This window comes from Rattus norvegicus, chromosome 2 (assembly GCF_036323735.1).
Source record: "Rattus norvegicus strain BN/NHsdMcwi chromosome 2, GRCr8, whole genome shotgun sequence".
NCBI classification, from domain to species: Eukaryota; Metazoa; Chordata; class Mammalia; order Rodentia; family Muridae; genus Rattus; species Rattus norvegicus.
In genome coordinates, this window is record NC_086020.1 from 150,627,105 (window position 1) to 150,642,801 (window position 15,697).

General features: G+C 37.8%; 1 protein-coding gene across 4 annotated transcripts in view; it reads left to right on the forward strand.

Moving 5' to 3' along the window:
• Gmps (guanine monophosphate synthase) overlaps positions 1-14,460 on the forward strand; it is a 53,741-nt gene extending 39,281 nt beyond the window's left edge. For 2 of the 4 annotated variants that reach the window (XM_039102016.2, XM_063281587.1), the window contains exons 14-17: positions 3,526-3,641; positions 5,890-6,020; positions 7,099-7,271; positions 8,307-14,460. In XM_039102016.2, coding sequence (XP_038957944.1) covers positions 3,526-3,641; positions 5,890-6,020; positions 7,099-7,271; positions 8,307-8,408 — 522 coding nt within the window. In that variant the 3' untranslated portion in view covers positions 8,409-14,460. 4 annotated transcript variants of the gene reach the window in all.
• Positions 14,461-15,697: the final 1,237 nt, after the last annotated feature.

Below are 15,697 nucleotides of genomic sequence, written 5' to 3' on the forward strand. Positions count from 1 at the left end.
ATCTTGTGAATGCAGTATTCTTGAAGGCTATGAGAGGGACCTAGATTCCCTGGGACTGAAGTTCCAGGTGGTGTTAACTACACGTGGTCCTCTGCAGCAGCAGCCAGTGCTCTTAACCACTGAGTCATCTCTAGCATTTGTTAGTTTTAAATGGAAACAAGCATCTCCTCGTGACACTAATAAAACCAATGAATCCTCTCAAAAACAGCTCCTTCAGTTAGGAGCAGAACATTCAATTCTGTGATTCTGTGGGGTCCTTTGCATTCAAACCATCGTACTATTTGTAAACTTGATTAAGTTGAAGTATATTTCTTCTCTTCCCAGTTCCTGAACAATGTCATGTTCTTTTCCTTTTTACTTCTTTCTTGATGTTTGAATGTTGTGCTCCTAGGGCTTCTCCACCTACTCTAATCTGCTTGTTGTACTCTGTTGGTTACTTGTCTTGTGTCTTTTATTTGATTAAGTTGAGACTATCCTTATCATTTCTAATTTGTTTTTCAGGTTGTTTCCTTAGTAAATATTTCTTATTGTTGGCATTTTTGTCCATTTTTTGCTTTTTCCTCTATGTGAATACTTTTATGCCCTGCAGGTCCTAGAAGGAATTCTGTCAACTTATTTGTATTTCAGGTCATTGGTCATTTATATTAGTTGATTTTTGAAGACTACCTCTGACATTCCACCTCATTCAGTACGTTTGTGTTTAGCAAGAGAGGAGTCTGAATCTTTTAAAAAAGACACTGTCCCCCTCTGTGTGTGTGTGTGTGTGTGTGTGTGTGTGTGTGTGTGTGTGTGTGTGCGCATGTGTGTGCATGTGTGTGCATGCAGGGACTCATGTAGTCCAGGCTGGCCTCAGTCTATATGTAATGGCGCAAATGCTTGGATTATAGGCAAGTGACAGCACACCCGACCAAGCAGCCTATTCGTCAGAGTTCTAGTCTTAGTACCATTTACAGAAGAAAGTGAGCATATGAACATCAAATGGTACAGGATACAGAAAGACACTTAAAATTGAATAAACCTGTTAATCTATCAACAATAATGATAAAACAGAGAAAAACGGCAAAAACTATTGTAGAGTATGCCATAGAATCAAAAAAGTCATTTACAGTAAAGGGAAAATAAATAGTGAATGAGATAAAAGGAAGAGGCAAGGAAGAGGGAAGGTCATAAGAAATAAGCTTATGTAAAAGAAAAGAATAAGAAATAGAGAAGAATGTTGCAAAGGGGAAAAGAACAAGAGATTGTTTTAAAAAACTAGCAAAGAAAAACCAAAAGTAGGTTTTCTAATAGTGAGGAAAAAATACATGATCAGTTTTATATAACTAGAAAGGGGAATAAAAAACGAAAACAAACCAAAAAACAACCGCAAAGCAAAGGAAAAACAAGCCCAAATCCCAATGTAACAAAATCAAATAACTACTGTGAACTACAGGCAAAATAGAATGGCTTTTTTTTTTTTTTTTTTTGTAGTGTTTCTAGGTGGTTGGCTGTGTCAGGATGAAGCGTTCTGTGGTCTGACCCAATGGTGGAAATGAAGTAAAGTTTTTCCATGAAACAAGGCATTTTGACCTATGGCAGAGTGTGCCTGCTGTGGAGTAAGGGGTATTTTTATTATAGACCAAGGAGAACTGAAGAGCAGAAGTGCAAGTCTGTTTGTGGATGCAGTAGATAGCAATCTGAGTGTTCTCAATTTGGTTATTGTAAAAAAAAAAAAAAAAAAAAAAAAAGGGAGAGAAGGATACCAGGAGTGACAGACACTATTGGGCCTCATCGGTTAGAAACTAAAGAACTAGCGGAATCAGAAAGCTTTCAGTCTCTAAAAGAAGATGATGTCTATCAATATGTTGTTAGAAAGCCCTCAAAGAAGGTAAGAAGCCCGTGACCAAAGCCACCAAGATCCAGCCTCTTGTTACTCCATCTGTCCTGTAACACAATGCTGACTTACTGCTCTGAAGAACAAGGAGGACACTGTAGGATATGTTAAACTATTGGCCAAGAGAGTGAAGGAAGCTGAAGAAAAACATCAGAAAGGATTACAAGACACATAGGCTGTCGTCATGGAGAGCATCTACTTAAGACTGCTAAGTCTTAGTCCAGTCAAAAACAAATCTTTAATAAGAATAAATAAATAATCATATCTTGAAGACTCCCCCTAAAAAATCTACTAAAATGTTGTTAAAAGAAAAAGTGACGCACCCTTACTCAACAGAAAAAGGAAAAGAAAAGTTGGGGTGGTGGGGGTGGGGGCAGCGTGTAGCTCAGTGACTAAGAAATTTGTTCTTCAGAGGACCTGAGCAGATCCTCAGTCAGGCTGTTCACACCACTTCATAACTAGCTCCAGGGCATCTGATGGGCTCTGGGTGCCTCTACCCCACCCCTTTTCCCACCATTGTAGAAAGATGATGTATTGGACCAGTCCTTTTTTTCTGAGTCCTGTAGCTTAGACACATGGCAGGTGGAGCACTGGTTAAGCATGTGTCCTAAGTGTCTTGTTCTCTTGTAGGTGTGGTAGGCAAATAGGCAGTGTCAGCCAGAGCTGCTGCCCCTCAGATACTTCTTCTTGTAGTACCAGATAGACCTTGGATAGACCTTATCTAGACTGGGCCTCTCACCCCTCTTAGACTCCTGTTGTATGCCTTTGTCCTGTTAGAGGTTATCTCTTAAGTGCAGATCTATGCTGGGGAGGAGTACTGCCTTCCTGCTACCATTTCCAGCTACTGCGATGCTTTGATGCGTGCGTAAATTGTGTTATGCTTAAGTCTGCTCTTAAAACATTGACTATTGCCATGTGTTTAAACTGCTCAACGATAACTCTGTAACTGTATCTTTGATCAACCCTTCCCTCATCCTTCTTCACCTCCTTCATCCCTAACTTTCTCCAGCCCCTGGTAACCGCTATTGTACTTGCAACTTATGTAGGATAAACTTTTTAAGTTCTATCTATGAGTGTGATCATGTGCTTCTTGTCTTTTGGTATACAGGTTACTTCACATAATATCAAAATCTTGAGTTCTACCCTTATTTTTACAAAGGAGAGGATTTCATTTTTCAATTGACTGAATAGCACTTCATTGTGTATATATAGTAATTTATAGTTCTATTGATGAATATTCACATTGTTTCCATTCATTTATCTATAAGTTAGTATTTTATTTTTAAACAAAATACTTTTTTACTCAATTGTTAAATATGGGTATTAGATCTTGCCTGTCAAACTCAATATGCTGGTTTGCGATAGTTGGACAGCCATTTGGAATGACTTCAAGTGGACTCCTGCATGTTTCATATAAATTGTTGAAATGTCCATGATGGTTTCTTTATTTCTGAATTGATCCAGGTGGGATTTAATGAAGGATTTTGGTTTAGGACCTAACTTGTATTACTAGACAAATATGTAGAATATACTTTTCAGATATATTTTTAAAAGCAGAAAACAAATTACTACTAATAATATCACTTTAAAAAACATTTTCTGATTCATTTTTTTACTTAACTGTTAAAAGTTGATTATATTTATTTTTACAGGGTGACTGTCGTTCTTATAGTTATGTGTGTGGAATCTCCAGTAAAGATGAACCTGACTGGGAATCTCTTATTTTCCTTGCCAGACTTATACCTCGAATGTGTCATAACATTAACAGGTATATTTCCTAGGTGGAGAGGAGATGAGGGTGTGGATGAAGTGTGGTGGGGAATAATCTTAATGAAAGATTAGAAGGCCTCATTATTCACGTAAGTAAGATAGGAGATGAGAGTGGTATACTCACATCTCTTTGTAATGTGCTTTGGTTAACTTGCCTTTTTCTTGTGCTTAGGCTGTGGTTAGGGGAATATTTAATATTATCCTATATCTTGATCCTTCATCACAATATAATTATTTTGCTTAGTCATGAAAACTTATTGAAAAAAATTTGGGGGGGCTAGCTAGGTGACTCATCAGGAAAAAGTTCTTGCTACTAAGCCGTAAGACCTGAGTTAGATCCCTGGGATCCTCATGACAAGGGGAGAGAAGGGATTTTGACAAGTGATAAGACACATGTGATAAGACATATATGCATCCAAAAAAGCCAGAGACCTCTGTGCAGGCTAGTTTCATATCAACTTGACATCAGCTAGAGTCATTTGGGAAGAGGAACTTTCAACTGAGAACATGACTTCGTAGGATTGGCCTATAGGCAAGCCTATAGTGCATTTCTTAAATAGTGTTTCATGTAGGACTGCCCAGGCCATTGAAGGCAGTGCCACCCCTAGGCTGGAAGTCCTGGTTCTCTAAGAAAGCTGGCTGAGCAAGCCAGTAAGTTGCCTTCCTTAATGGCCTCTGCATCACTTACTGATTTCAGGTTTTGTCTGTTTGATGATGGACTGTTGCCTGGAAGTATAAGAAATAACTAGTTCCCCAGCTCTGTTAAAAAAAAAAAAAAAGAAAGAAATAACTAGTTGCCATAAGTCAAGGTGTTTTATTACAGCAATAGAAGCCATAACTAAGGTGATAGTAAACTGGTATGTCTTTGGCCTAGAGAACTGGCGTATGGCTTTGAAACAGTAATGTTTGTGGTGGTGGTGGTTATTGGAAAAAGCAAATTAAAATTAAAATTGGGCAATGTTTAAGGGTTAGATTGAACCTCCATAGTCTGTTTAGGAAGACTTTTCCACCAGATTCTCTTACACAAATACCAACAAGAACACAGGGTAGAGAAAGTAAACACCGATAGAGAATTTTGAGAATCCCAGTAGTACATCCTTGGATGAGGAGTCGTCTCTGCTGGAATTAAGGAGGGAGAAAAATGCAGATTTAGTAGCTTATCTTAAAAAAGGCCACTAATGGGGCTGGAGAGATGGCTCAGAGGTGAAGAGCAGTGGCTGCTCCTCCAGAGGTCTTGAGTTCAATTCCCAGCAACAACATGGTAGCTTAACAACCATCTGTAATGGAATCTGATACCCTTTCCTGGTGTGTCTGAAGACAGTCACAGTGTACGCATAAAGATAAATAAATAAAAAAGGCCACTAATGAATAACAGCCACTGTCTATTTATTACAAAACAAAAATAATCACATGTCTTTTAGTCTTAACTAAATGTAATTTGTATATAATGTAATTTGTATATCAGGCTACAATTCAGACCATGAAAAGCTTACAGAAAATTTCTTTTTGACAGTCCAGATTTAAGTAAAATTGACTTGCAGTAAAGTGAATATAATCTCTCAAAGTAGTAGTCCTACCTCTATAAATATTATCATTGCTTCTCATTGTAAGATAAAGCTGGACTTAACTATTAGTGTTCATCAGATCATAAATATGGAAGATGCTACCTCAAAGTTTAGATTAATATTTAGATTATGTCATTAGTTATGACAGTATGCTTAGTAACCACTGGGGAAATCTTAATTGTCTGAGAATTAAGCAGAACTCTCCTGTGTGTCTGATCATTACCCTGTCACAGACAGTGGTTAAAAATGAGGTATCATCTGTCTTTATTGTTCTTGACTATGCCAATTTAATTAGGATTCCCTGAATTCAAAGTGTTTCCTTTTGCTAACACTTTGACAGTTTGGTGTGGTTTATATTATCAAAGAATCACTAAATATTATATTTAGTGTGGTATATATTATCAAATAAAGAATGATTGTCTCTATCCAGTTTTTTTCATGAATATTATTTGCTTAACCAACAAGAGTTGTTTGAGACTTCTGACTTTAGTTTGTACAGAAACTTGAAATGCATCTGTTAGGTTTAACTTGGAAGAGTTGTGTTAATGATAAGGAGAGAATTGGGAAAGCCAGAATTCCAAATCCATAGGAACATGCCACCCTGAACTGTGCTGAGATGATCGAAAGTCCCACATACAGTTTCTCACAGCAGCATGTTTTCTCTGACCTGTTTCCATCTAGAGTTGTCTATATCTTTGGCCCACCAGTTAAAGAACCTCCTACAGATGTTACTCCAACATTTTTGACAACAGGGGTGCTCAGTACTTTACGCCAAGCTGATTTTGAGGCCCATAACATTCTCCGGGAGTCTGGTAAGTGCACCTTCTGTTTATCATAGAGCATTATAACGATAACAGGGTTTTAGAAAGTTGGCCTTAATCATTTCAAGCAGTAGGATGTAGCTTTTGCTGTTTATTATGGGCGTTTCCATAATATTGCTTTTTAAATACAATTAATTTAAATTTTCGCCTATTCACAGGTACTTGAGTAGCAAAAAACATGTGCATAGCCATGCTTGTCTTCACAGCAGCTGATGTGGACCACAGCAGCACTTCTTCTTTGAGCTTGTTTGCAAGTGTTCTTGTTCACTGGCTGTTGTATTTTCAACATTTTCAGGGTTTTCTGTTGTTGATGATTTTGCTATTGAAAAATCACCCGAAAGAGAGAGAGGGAGAGGGAGAGGGAGAGGGAAGAGAGGGAGAAGTGTAACGCTGAAGAGCTGGCTAGACCCTAGAGCAGTAGAAAGCTGTGGTGTACCTCATGTGAAGATTCAGGTGTTAGATAAGTCAAGGCAGGAGTTGTAGTTCCATTAATTGTAACTTTAATGTTGATGGATCTAAAATAAATGTCAAATTAGATGTCTTTAAACAGAAAGGCACTCAAGGCTTGATTTTTTGCGGAGAGCACATTTGATCATAGGTTTATAGGAACCTATGCCTATTTCCTTTTCCCCTGGGAAAAGTGGACTGTTGATCACTAAGTTAGTGTTTCCAGTGTAGAATGTGGGACTACACTGAATAACAGAAATTGCCTTTCTTTTATGTCTCTCATTGCTACAACATTGCTGTGGACAAAATAATTGTTTGCTTTCTTTTATGGAGGTCTCTCAGTGAATAGTCTGGGTAGCTCTCACTTTTGAGACCTTCCTGTCTCAGCCTGTCATGAGGTGAGAGTACAGATATGAACTACCACATCTGCATAAGACTCTGCTGTATCCACTTTCAATCCTGTACAAGTATTTGAATTCAGTGTGTGATGAGTGTTTTATGCGTGCAAGGAAGGGGAAGAGGGAGGGATAACTAGAGATTCTTTGCTAGGATTTCGTTGAATTAGGTTAGAGTATTTTTCCATTCTGGGATGATACTAAGCACTACATGGTTCTTTCTTTAGGGTATGCTGGGAAAATCAGCCAGATGCCAGTGATTTTGACCCCATTACATTTCGATCGAGATCCACTTCAGAAGCAGCCTTCATGCCAGAGGTCTGTGGTTATTCGAACCTTTATTACTAGTGACTTCATGACTGGAGTACCTGCAACACCTGGCAATGAAATTCCTGTAGAGGTAATTTATGTTACGTTTCCTAAAATACATGTTTGTCACTGCCTCATTTATTGCACAGTACAGTGACAGAGATAGGCTATGACAATTTGTATTTCTAGGATTGGTTCTTTATAAGATAGGTTTATTTTTCTTTGTTTCCACTTTTAATACAGTGAAAGGGACTTTAAATCTAATACAATGTTGAGATACCTGCTTATTCTGATTACAACATAGAGTATTACCTAACCCTGCTGATTTTTGCTTATTATAGTTTTCTCATATAAAGGGCACATTCCTAGGAGTGGAGAAAAGTTGGGATTTTTAAGAAATATGAATGGGATTTGATAATATTTATAATTACAATTATTATTTTTTTTTTAAGATGAAGTCTTTTGTTTCTTAAACTGTGAATCTCTGGCTGAGGATAATCTTGAACTTCTGATCACCCTGCCAAGTGCTGGGATTCTAGGCATGTGCCACCCACCTTGCTGGGGATTGAATCCTATAGTTCCATTGTTATTCTTCACCATTCTCTTTGTCCTTCACCAAAGTGAAATTCCATAGGAGCTATTTATGCTGCACTGGTGAAAAGTGGAACTGGGACATTGATTAGTGGAGCAGCTCTTTATTATTGCACTAATGTGAGGCTGTGACAGGGCCTGCTGGGTGCCTGGGTGGGAAATGTTTAGCATCTGTTTCTTATGGCCAAGTTTGTCAGATCTTCAAGACAGTCAGGTGCTCAAACTGTCTTTGACAAAGGTTATTATTAGAGTGCTTCCTGTAATAATTTGGTAGTGCTGGAGTTTGATGTTTAAGCCATAGATAATTCACAAAGTATTGTATTAACACATAAAGTGATTTGTTTTGATGCTATAATATTGTCAAACACTTTGGGGAGTATTGACTCGAAGTCGCTGAATCTATGGAGAGAAATAATCTCAGTTTAATCAGAACCTTCTCATGTTTTAGTTTTAAGGTGCAAGCATAAGCCTTTTAGGATTATTGAACATGTGGTGTATTCTCATTTTTTCTTGTAATCTTTGTTTTGGTAAACAGGTGGTGCTAAAGATGGTCACTGAGATAAAGAAGATTCCTGGAATTTCTAGAATTATGTATGACCTAACGTCAAAGCCCCCGGGAACCACTGAGTGGGAGTAATAAATGTGTTGTTGAAGAACTGTGTGCAATTGACGCTCATTAGAAACCACTTGTTAATGACATGCAGTACTGTGAAAAATGTTACTGAAGCAGCTCCTTCATATTCCAGGTCTCATAGCAGCTATCCATGGCTTAGTGTGGAGCTGAGGATGATTAAAAAGGAAGGAATCGTCTGGGTAAATAATCAAGGCACCATTGCCCAAATGCAGACAGGTTATTCTTGCTTTTGCCTCACTCTTATGTATGGATTCTTTTTTATTTTTTTGGATATTTTTAATTTACATTTCAAATGTTATTCTCTTATCCCATCCCCCTCCCCTTCTTCTATAAGGGTGTGCCGCTGCCCCCCCTCCCCGCCCCCTCATCCCCCTCCACCGACATAACCCCTTCACTGGGGGAGTCCAGCCTTGGCAGGACCATAGATTCTTGATACCTGTATATGATGATGGATGACTAGCTTCTGTCTGCTTGCCCACATCTAGAAACTGTTAGAAACAAAACACCCTTAAATTACCAGCATGACTTACTGTGTGTGACTTTTGAAGAATCTGAATTTTTTTTAAATTTTTATTTTTTCTTAAACAAGTGAGGAAAACCTATTCATACCATACAAAGGTATAAGAAAATTGTCTTGACAATTTTTTTTTTTTTGGCATGATACAAGGAAAGTAAAATATAAGATGCCTCAAAGATGTAGCACACCAGGAATTTAATATGGAAGCACTTAGAGTTTGATGATGTCACAGCCATGAGTAAAAAGGAACTGACCGTGTTTCTTATAGATGCGTTCTTATAGACGTGTTTTTCACCGTCATCTTGTTAATATAGGCCAAGAGCTTCATCTGTCCAGCCTTGTGTCACCAGTTCCTACAGCTGTGCAGAAAGACTTCTTAATTTGTCCCCAAGGCCACTTCCATACTCTTCCCAAAAGAGGCTGTCTCGGAAAAGGTTAAGAGATGAGAACATGTTCCTTTTCTTTTGGGAGAGGAAATGTTTCTGTTCCTTAGGAAAGAGCTGTAGACGGACTCTCTGGGTCTGTAGACAGAAGTCTTGATGGGTGCAGCATATTTGCCAGCATCTTTTCTGCCAACTTCTGGAGAGGGTTCATGACCACTTGAATGCCATTGATGCCATTGCCAGTAGTTCTCATGGGTTCTTTATGACACACAAGCCTGAGAAAGTAGGCAGTACAAAGTTAAGGTCTTCTAAGAAATATTACCATGTTTTTCTCACTTGCTTTTACCCCAGGTTGCAGTCTGTTGTCGAAGATCTTTTCTATTACTCAAGCACCAATTTCTATTTAGGATTCAGTGTTAAATGAAAACAAAATGACATATAGCAGAAGTCATCTTTTTGGATAGTCTAGAGGATAGCCAGAAACTGCTGCTCAACCAAGGGGGAAGGATCTCTTAACAGCAGACATACACACTGGAAACAGTATTTGTCTTCTACAAAAGGTTAAGTGTTCATTGTCCCAGCGAGAAAGTTCTTTGTAAAAGGAAGATGTGATAGACTTAGGCAGATTGAGGGTTGTGTTATTTCTGAGTGGGAGCTGCCAAATACAGAATGTTTACCAAGGAATCAGTGCATGTTTGATTACATTAAAAACTTTGTTCTAGCAAGCATATCTGGTATAAACAGCAAGAATCAGGAAGGATATAAGATGTTCTTACCCTGAAGTTGGTTACTGCCATGGTCTGTGTATAGCTGGTCAGGTGATCTTTTGGAAGTGCTGCTTATTTGTGACTTTTGCATTCTGGACGTTGATGGTATATATAATATTCAGAAAGAGTTAAAATGTGCTTACTGTTTTTCTTACGTTTTCTCTTAGATGTCTTTATGTAATCTTTAATGCTGAAAAGAATTTCTCTAGAACATATCTGCACATGATATAGAAACTTGGTGAAACTAAGAGGATTTTCAGGTTTACTGTCTATTTTCCTATGTGGTCATTTTGCCTTGTACTGTATAGCTTACTTGATGTCATAGTAGTCCATGTGGGCCATTGAAAATAGTTACAGTCAAGGAGACAAACAAGCTCAACTTGGAAATGTGCCAGTGACTTTAAGAACCACCCTCCAGTTTTTCTTAGAGGAAGCCATCCTTCCATTAAGTGTATTCCAGCCCTAAAAGCATATGGCCTTGCAAGCTGTTTACTTTTTGCTTGGACTTCGTGCTTAGTAACATTTATCACTTGATATACTGGGCAGTTTTGGCTTACACTATTAGTTACTTGGATACTTGTCTGCATAATTGTGTTTTATTTCTTCATAACTATTAGAGTAAGAGAGATCTGTGAAAATGTGATTTATTCCCAAATTGGCAGACCAGAAAAATTTAAAAGTCAAATCAATAAATCCTAGTCCTATCTTATTGGACCTATCAGTGATGGTCTGTCCATGGGATATAACAACCTGACATAAGTTTTTATTTTACCTTTTTTTTTTTTTTTTAGTTTTAAGAGTAATTTATTTTACTTACATGAGTACACTGTCACTGTCTTCAGACACACAGAAGAGGGCATCAGATCCCATTACAGATGGTTGGGAGCCACCATGTGGTTGGTGGTAGGAATTGAATTCAGGACCTCCGGAAAAGCAGTCAGTGGCTCTTATCTGCTAAGTCATCTCTCCGCCCCCTGACATAAATTTTGAGGACAAGCTTTTAGATGTATCTCAGTGATGGGATTATACTGTTTTATTTATTTTTTTGTTTTCTCTTCATCATATAGTAGCTACATGCAACCATAAATCATAATATTGATTTCATTGCTGTGTGGGGACTTAGCTTCTGATGGCCAATTTTGGAGAATAACTGAATTCTATTCTGTATAGAGAATGAGGGTATTCAGGTAAAATAGACAACACTGTTCATCCTACTGTTTTGCCTTGCTGTTAAGGAAGCATGGACCTGGAAAGGTCAGTTTAATCTTGTTGCCTCATCTTATGAAGTTCCAACACCAATCCAATGCTGAATAGTTACATTTGTCTCTTTGAAACAGGATTTATTTGGCTCATCCTCAAATTCATCATGTATTTGAGGATGGCCTTGAGTCTTCTCACCCTTGCCTACACCACCTCAGTCCTGTGCTCAGTTTATGTTACTGGTAATTGAACCCAGAACCATGTGTGTGTGCTTGGCAAGCACTTACCAATTGGGCCACATGCCTAGATGCATTCTTAGTTATAAGCAAGAAAAAGCATTAGCAGGATAGTGTTTATATAAACATTGATCTGTTGCCACCAGCTGAAGAACATACCATCAAGATTTGGTCATCTCAGATTCTTGAAAATGCTCACTTGCAGTGTTTGTAGACTGTCTCTTTACTATGTGTTTTTGGAAGAGCTGCTAGGATATGTTGCTGCTTTGACAACAGATAAGTATTTGTAATTGTTAACTGTTGGCAGAGCAGGAGTGCATTCAGGCTTTCTAATTCTCTGTTGAAGTTCTGCATACAACTAATCAGGAATAGATCCACTATCACAGTATCATCTCTTAACAGGAATTCTGGGGACCCCATTGCCTTTGAGAAATGATACCAACATTCTCACTCCCTGTGTTCTGACCATGCTTTCACTGCTCTTCTGCATGATCCTCACTCCACTCTCCGAGACTCTTTAGAGTGATGTTAGATGGCAAGCCTTCACTAATATTGCCTCAGTGATGGATACTTCTTTAATTAACCCAAGGTTTAACTGAGTACAGGTTAAATATTTTCGACTGGAGAATTCCCTCTTGTCTTGATTGAAGTAGCTGTACCAGATGGCAGAGGAAAACTATCTTTTACGACACGAAGCTTGCACGGCAGTAATGGCTTTTGCTGCATCTGTATCTACAGTTTTGTTGGGCCATCATTGGGAATTGAACCTGGATCCAGTTGTAGTATGTGAACATTTTAACAGCCCATAATGAGTCCCCAGAATATCAAGATGCCACCTTTCAACAGTAGGCACACTGTATACAGAAGAGTCAGCATCTCATGGAACTGTTCACCTTTTTAATTGGATCCCAACCATGGTTGCTGTCATCTGAGGATTTAAAAACTCAAATTTGACCAAATTGGGGTGTGTGTGTGTGTGTGTGTGTGTGTGTGTGTGTGTGTGTGTGTGTGTGTGTGTGTGTAGCATGCACACACACTAACACACAGTTACAAGTTTCTCAGAAAGAAAAAATTATTAAGGGACATAACTGGTCTCTTGTTAGAGTCAAACAGGTTAAGAATGTAGATGAGAGTCTTGCTGAGGTCCTCATTAGCTAAGTTTAGACCCTGGGTACTGACTTGGATCTGCTTGCGTCTATGTTCCATAGAAGGTAGACATACCAGTCTGTGTAGGGAATCTGAAGGGCAACTGACATGGTTATCCATGTTGAGATCTGTATACCCCATGGACTTATTCACCCTCTTTCTTCCTACTCTTTAGTTTTTCTTAGAAGAAATCTACCCCTGTGTTATAGCCACCTGCAATTCTGAGATTGCTCAGGTCATGAGCTAAGGCTGAGCTATCCCTACATAGCTGGAAACAAACAAACAAACCCCAAAACTTTAGGACCTGTGCCATTTGGTTATTAGCTATTAGAAATAGAGGCACCTTCCGACTAATCATTTAATGGCACCATTGTAATTTTCCTATTAAGGTCTTTGTTTTCTGTGAACCTTGTGGCAGCTTTGGAGTTTAATATTTAGAGTTAGTAAATACACAAAAGAGATTGGTTATTTCCTTCCTTCCTTTTGTGTTACATTCAGAAACACAAATATGAGTTGATTTACAAAAAGTGAATGTAAACATCCTCTGAAAATATTTTTTATAAAGTGCTACTTGTTAATTGAAATGAATAGTGTAGTTTTTGTGAATTGCTGTATAATTGTTAGTGACTGCCATGTATTTTATGTTGCAATAATATTGACTATAAAATTGCTTTGCTAAATTAATGTGAAATGACTAAAATCCCTTCTGTCTTCAGTAAATTTCTGAAAGGAAGAAATGATGATTTCATAATTTGTCATTAAGTCTTGGTGTTTATGAAAAAAGAAAGCAAGAACCAAAAGGACCTGACATGTTTATATTGTCAAAACATTGCATATATTATCAATGTTTGGATATATATATTTATCAGTATACATATATATCAAGAGTTCTGGACAGTAAGCTTAGGTGTGTAGGAATATGTTGACATCATGTCCAGTGTTAACAGTGGACACAAGTCTTTGGGTTGTTCTGTAGTTAAATGGCCAACCAAAAGTATTAAAAGCACGTGTGCTTTTAAAATTAGCCACAAATGTTCTGAATATTAATTTTTTCTAAATATCCAGCTTCTCAAAATGCAGGGTTTACTAATTTAATGTATTTTATAGTGCTGCAAGTCAAACCCAGTGACTGATGTGCAAGCATTTGTCCACAGCTACATCATGAGCACTGGGTTCATATTTCTTTATAGGTGTGTTACGAATGGAGTAAAGTCATCTCCTGTCAGAGAGAATTAAAGGAAACCATGGGCAGACACACTGCTGACAGCCAGGGTACTCTGCCTTGTTAGTGGTTCAAACCTGTGACCTGGTATAGCCTTCTGCTAACCCAGAAAACAAATTCAACTTTGTTTTTGAGAAGTTTTTCTGAGTTTAAGTCTGGAGAGTTCATAAATCAAAACTGTCATTCTCCACTTTAAAAAAATACCATGTTTAACATGGACAAGTTTTGTTATTGTTCATTTTAAAAGTTATTTGTGATGTATATTACAAGACTTTATGTAGGTTAGATCCTAAGAAAAGAATTTAGAGATCCTTATCTAACCTTGCTATTAAGTTAAATCCTAACTTTGTCTTTAATTAGAATATTGTACCTGCATTGCTGTTCTTTTAGACATTATATCACTGCCAAATAGACTAATTTTTCTTTTAAACCATGTTAGTGAAAACCATTTAAAAATTCCCATTCATGTGGCTATGTAAAATAGAATACACAGGAGACCTTTGTCAAGGTATCTTTGTCTAATTTCATTGCAGTGTTTGGCATTTACTCTAATTTGTGGAATAAAAGTATTTAGCTAAGTGCAAGACATTTCCAACTTGTGATTCTTTCTAATGCAGCTTCTATTTATTTGATTATAATGGTGAAGACGTAATAAATTGAACTAATTTTTATAGCATCTTATTGGGAAAGTACCAAAAAGCCCATATACAGATGGCACACATACATTTAAGGACTGTTTACTCCACAAGCGTCTCTAAAATTTTGGAAAAATTTAAATACAAAGCTTAGGACACTGCAATATAAGAAAGGGAGGGAGGGAGAGAGTATGAGAGAGAGAGAGGGAGAGGGAGGGAGGGAGGGAGAGAGAGAGAGAGAAAGAGAGAGAGAGAGTGAGTGTGTGAAATCAAGCAAGTCAGGACGGTGAATCACCATTCACTGGTGATATTCTATGACAATTGACTCTAGAATGGATATTCTCCTTTTAAGATTTTGTTTTCAAAACTGTGTATTTGTGTGTGGCTGTATGTATGTGCATGAGAGTGCAGTGCCCTTGGAGATCAGGGGAGAATTTCAGATACTCAAGTTGGACCTAGCAGAGTTATGAGGCAGCAGAGAGTGTGCTGGGACCCAAGTGTCTAAGAGCAGGCTATGCAAAGTTACATAGTGGACAACTAGCTAAAGTGGCAAACTGCTCACATTCCAGCCCAGTAGAAAGTAGCATACGTATTACTTTTTAAAAACTGTAACATTTATCCCACCAAACTCGCCCCTATACTTCTCTTTTAAAATTAATGAACTCTTTTCTTAGTAATTGGAAAAAGTTGTTTTGTGTGACAAGGTTTTTCTGTGTAGCCCTGGCTGTCCTTAAAACAGGCCTCAAACTAACAGAAATCTGCTTGCCTCTGTCTCCTGAATGTTGGGATTTAAGGCGTGCACCAACATGCTGGCCTAGAATAACATTTTAAATAAAAGTTGAAATAAATGAAAACAATATTATTAATTGAAAACAATATTTCTGTCTGCCTTTTTCTCTGGTCTACTCCCTTGCAGAAGCAAAGTTAACCACTTCAGTCTCCAGATAGTTTTTCAAGTTTTTTATTTTATCATACCATTTTTCTGTTAAAATACCATGACCAGAAACAATACAGAGAAGAAAGAACTTATTTGGGTTTACGATTCCTGAGGTACACGAGTCCACTATGAGCCAAGTGTGGTAGTATACACCTTTAATCTCAGCACTCAGGAGGCAGAGGTGAATTTCAGGCAGTCCAGAGCTACATTAGTGAAACTCTGTCTCAAAGAAGCAAAGTACTGACCCTC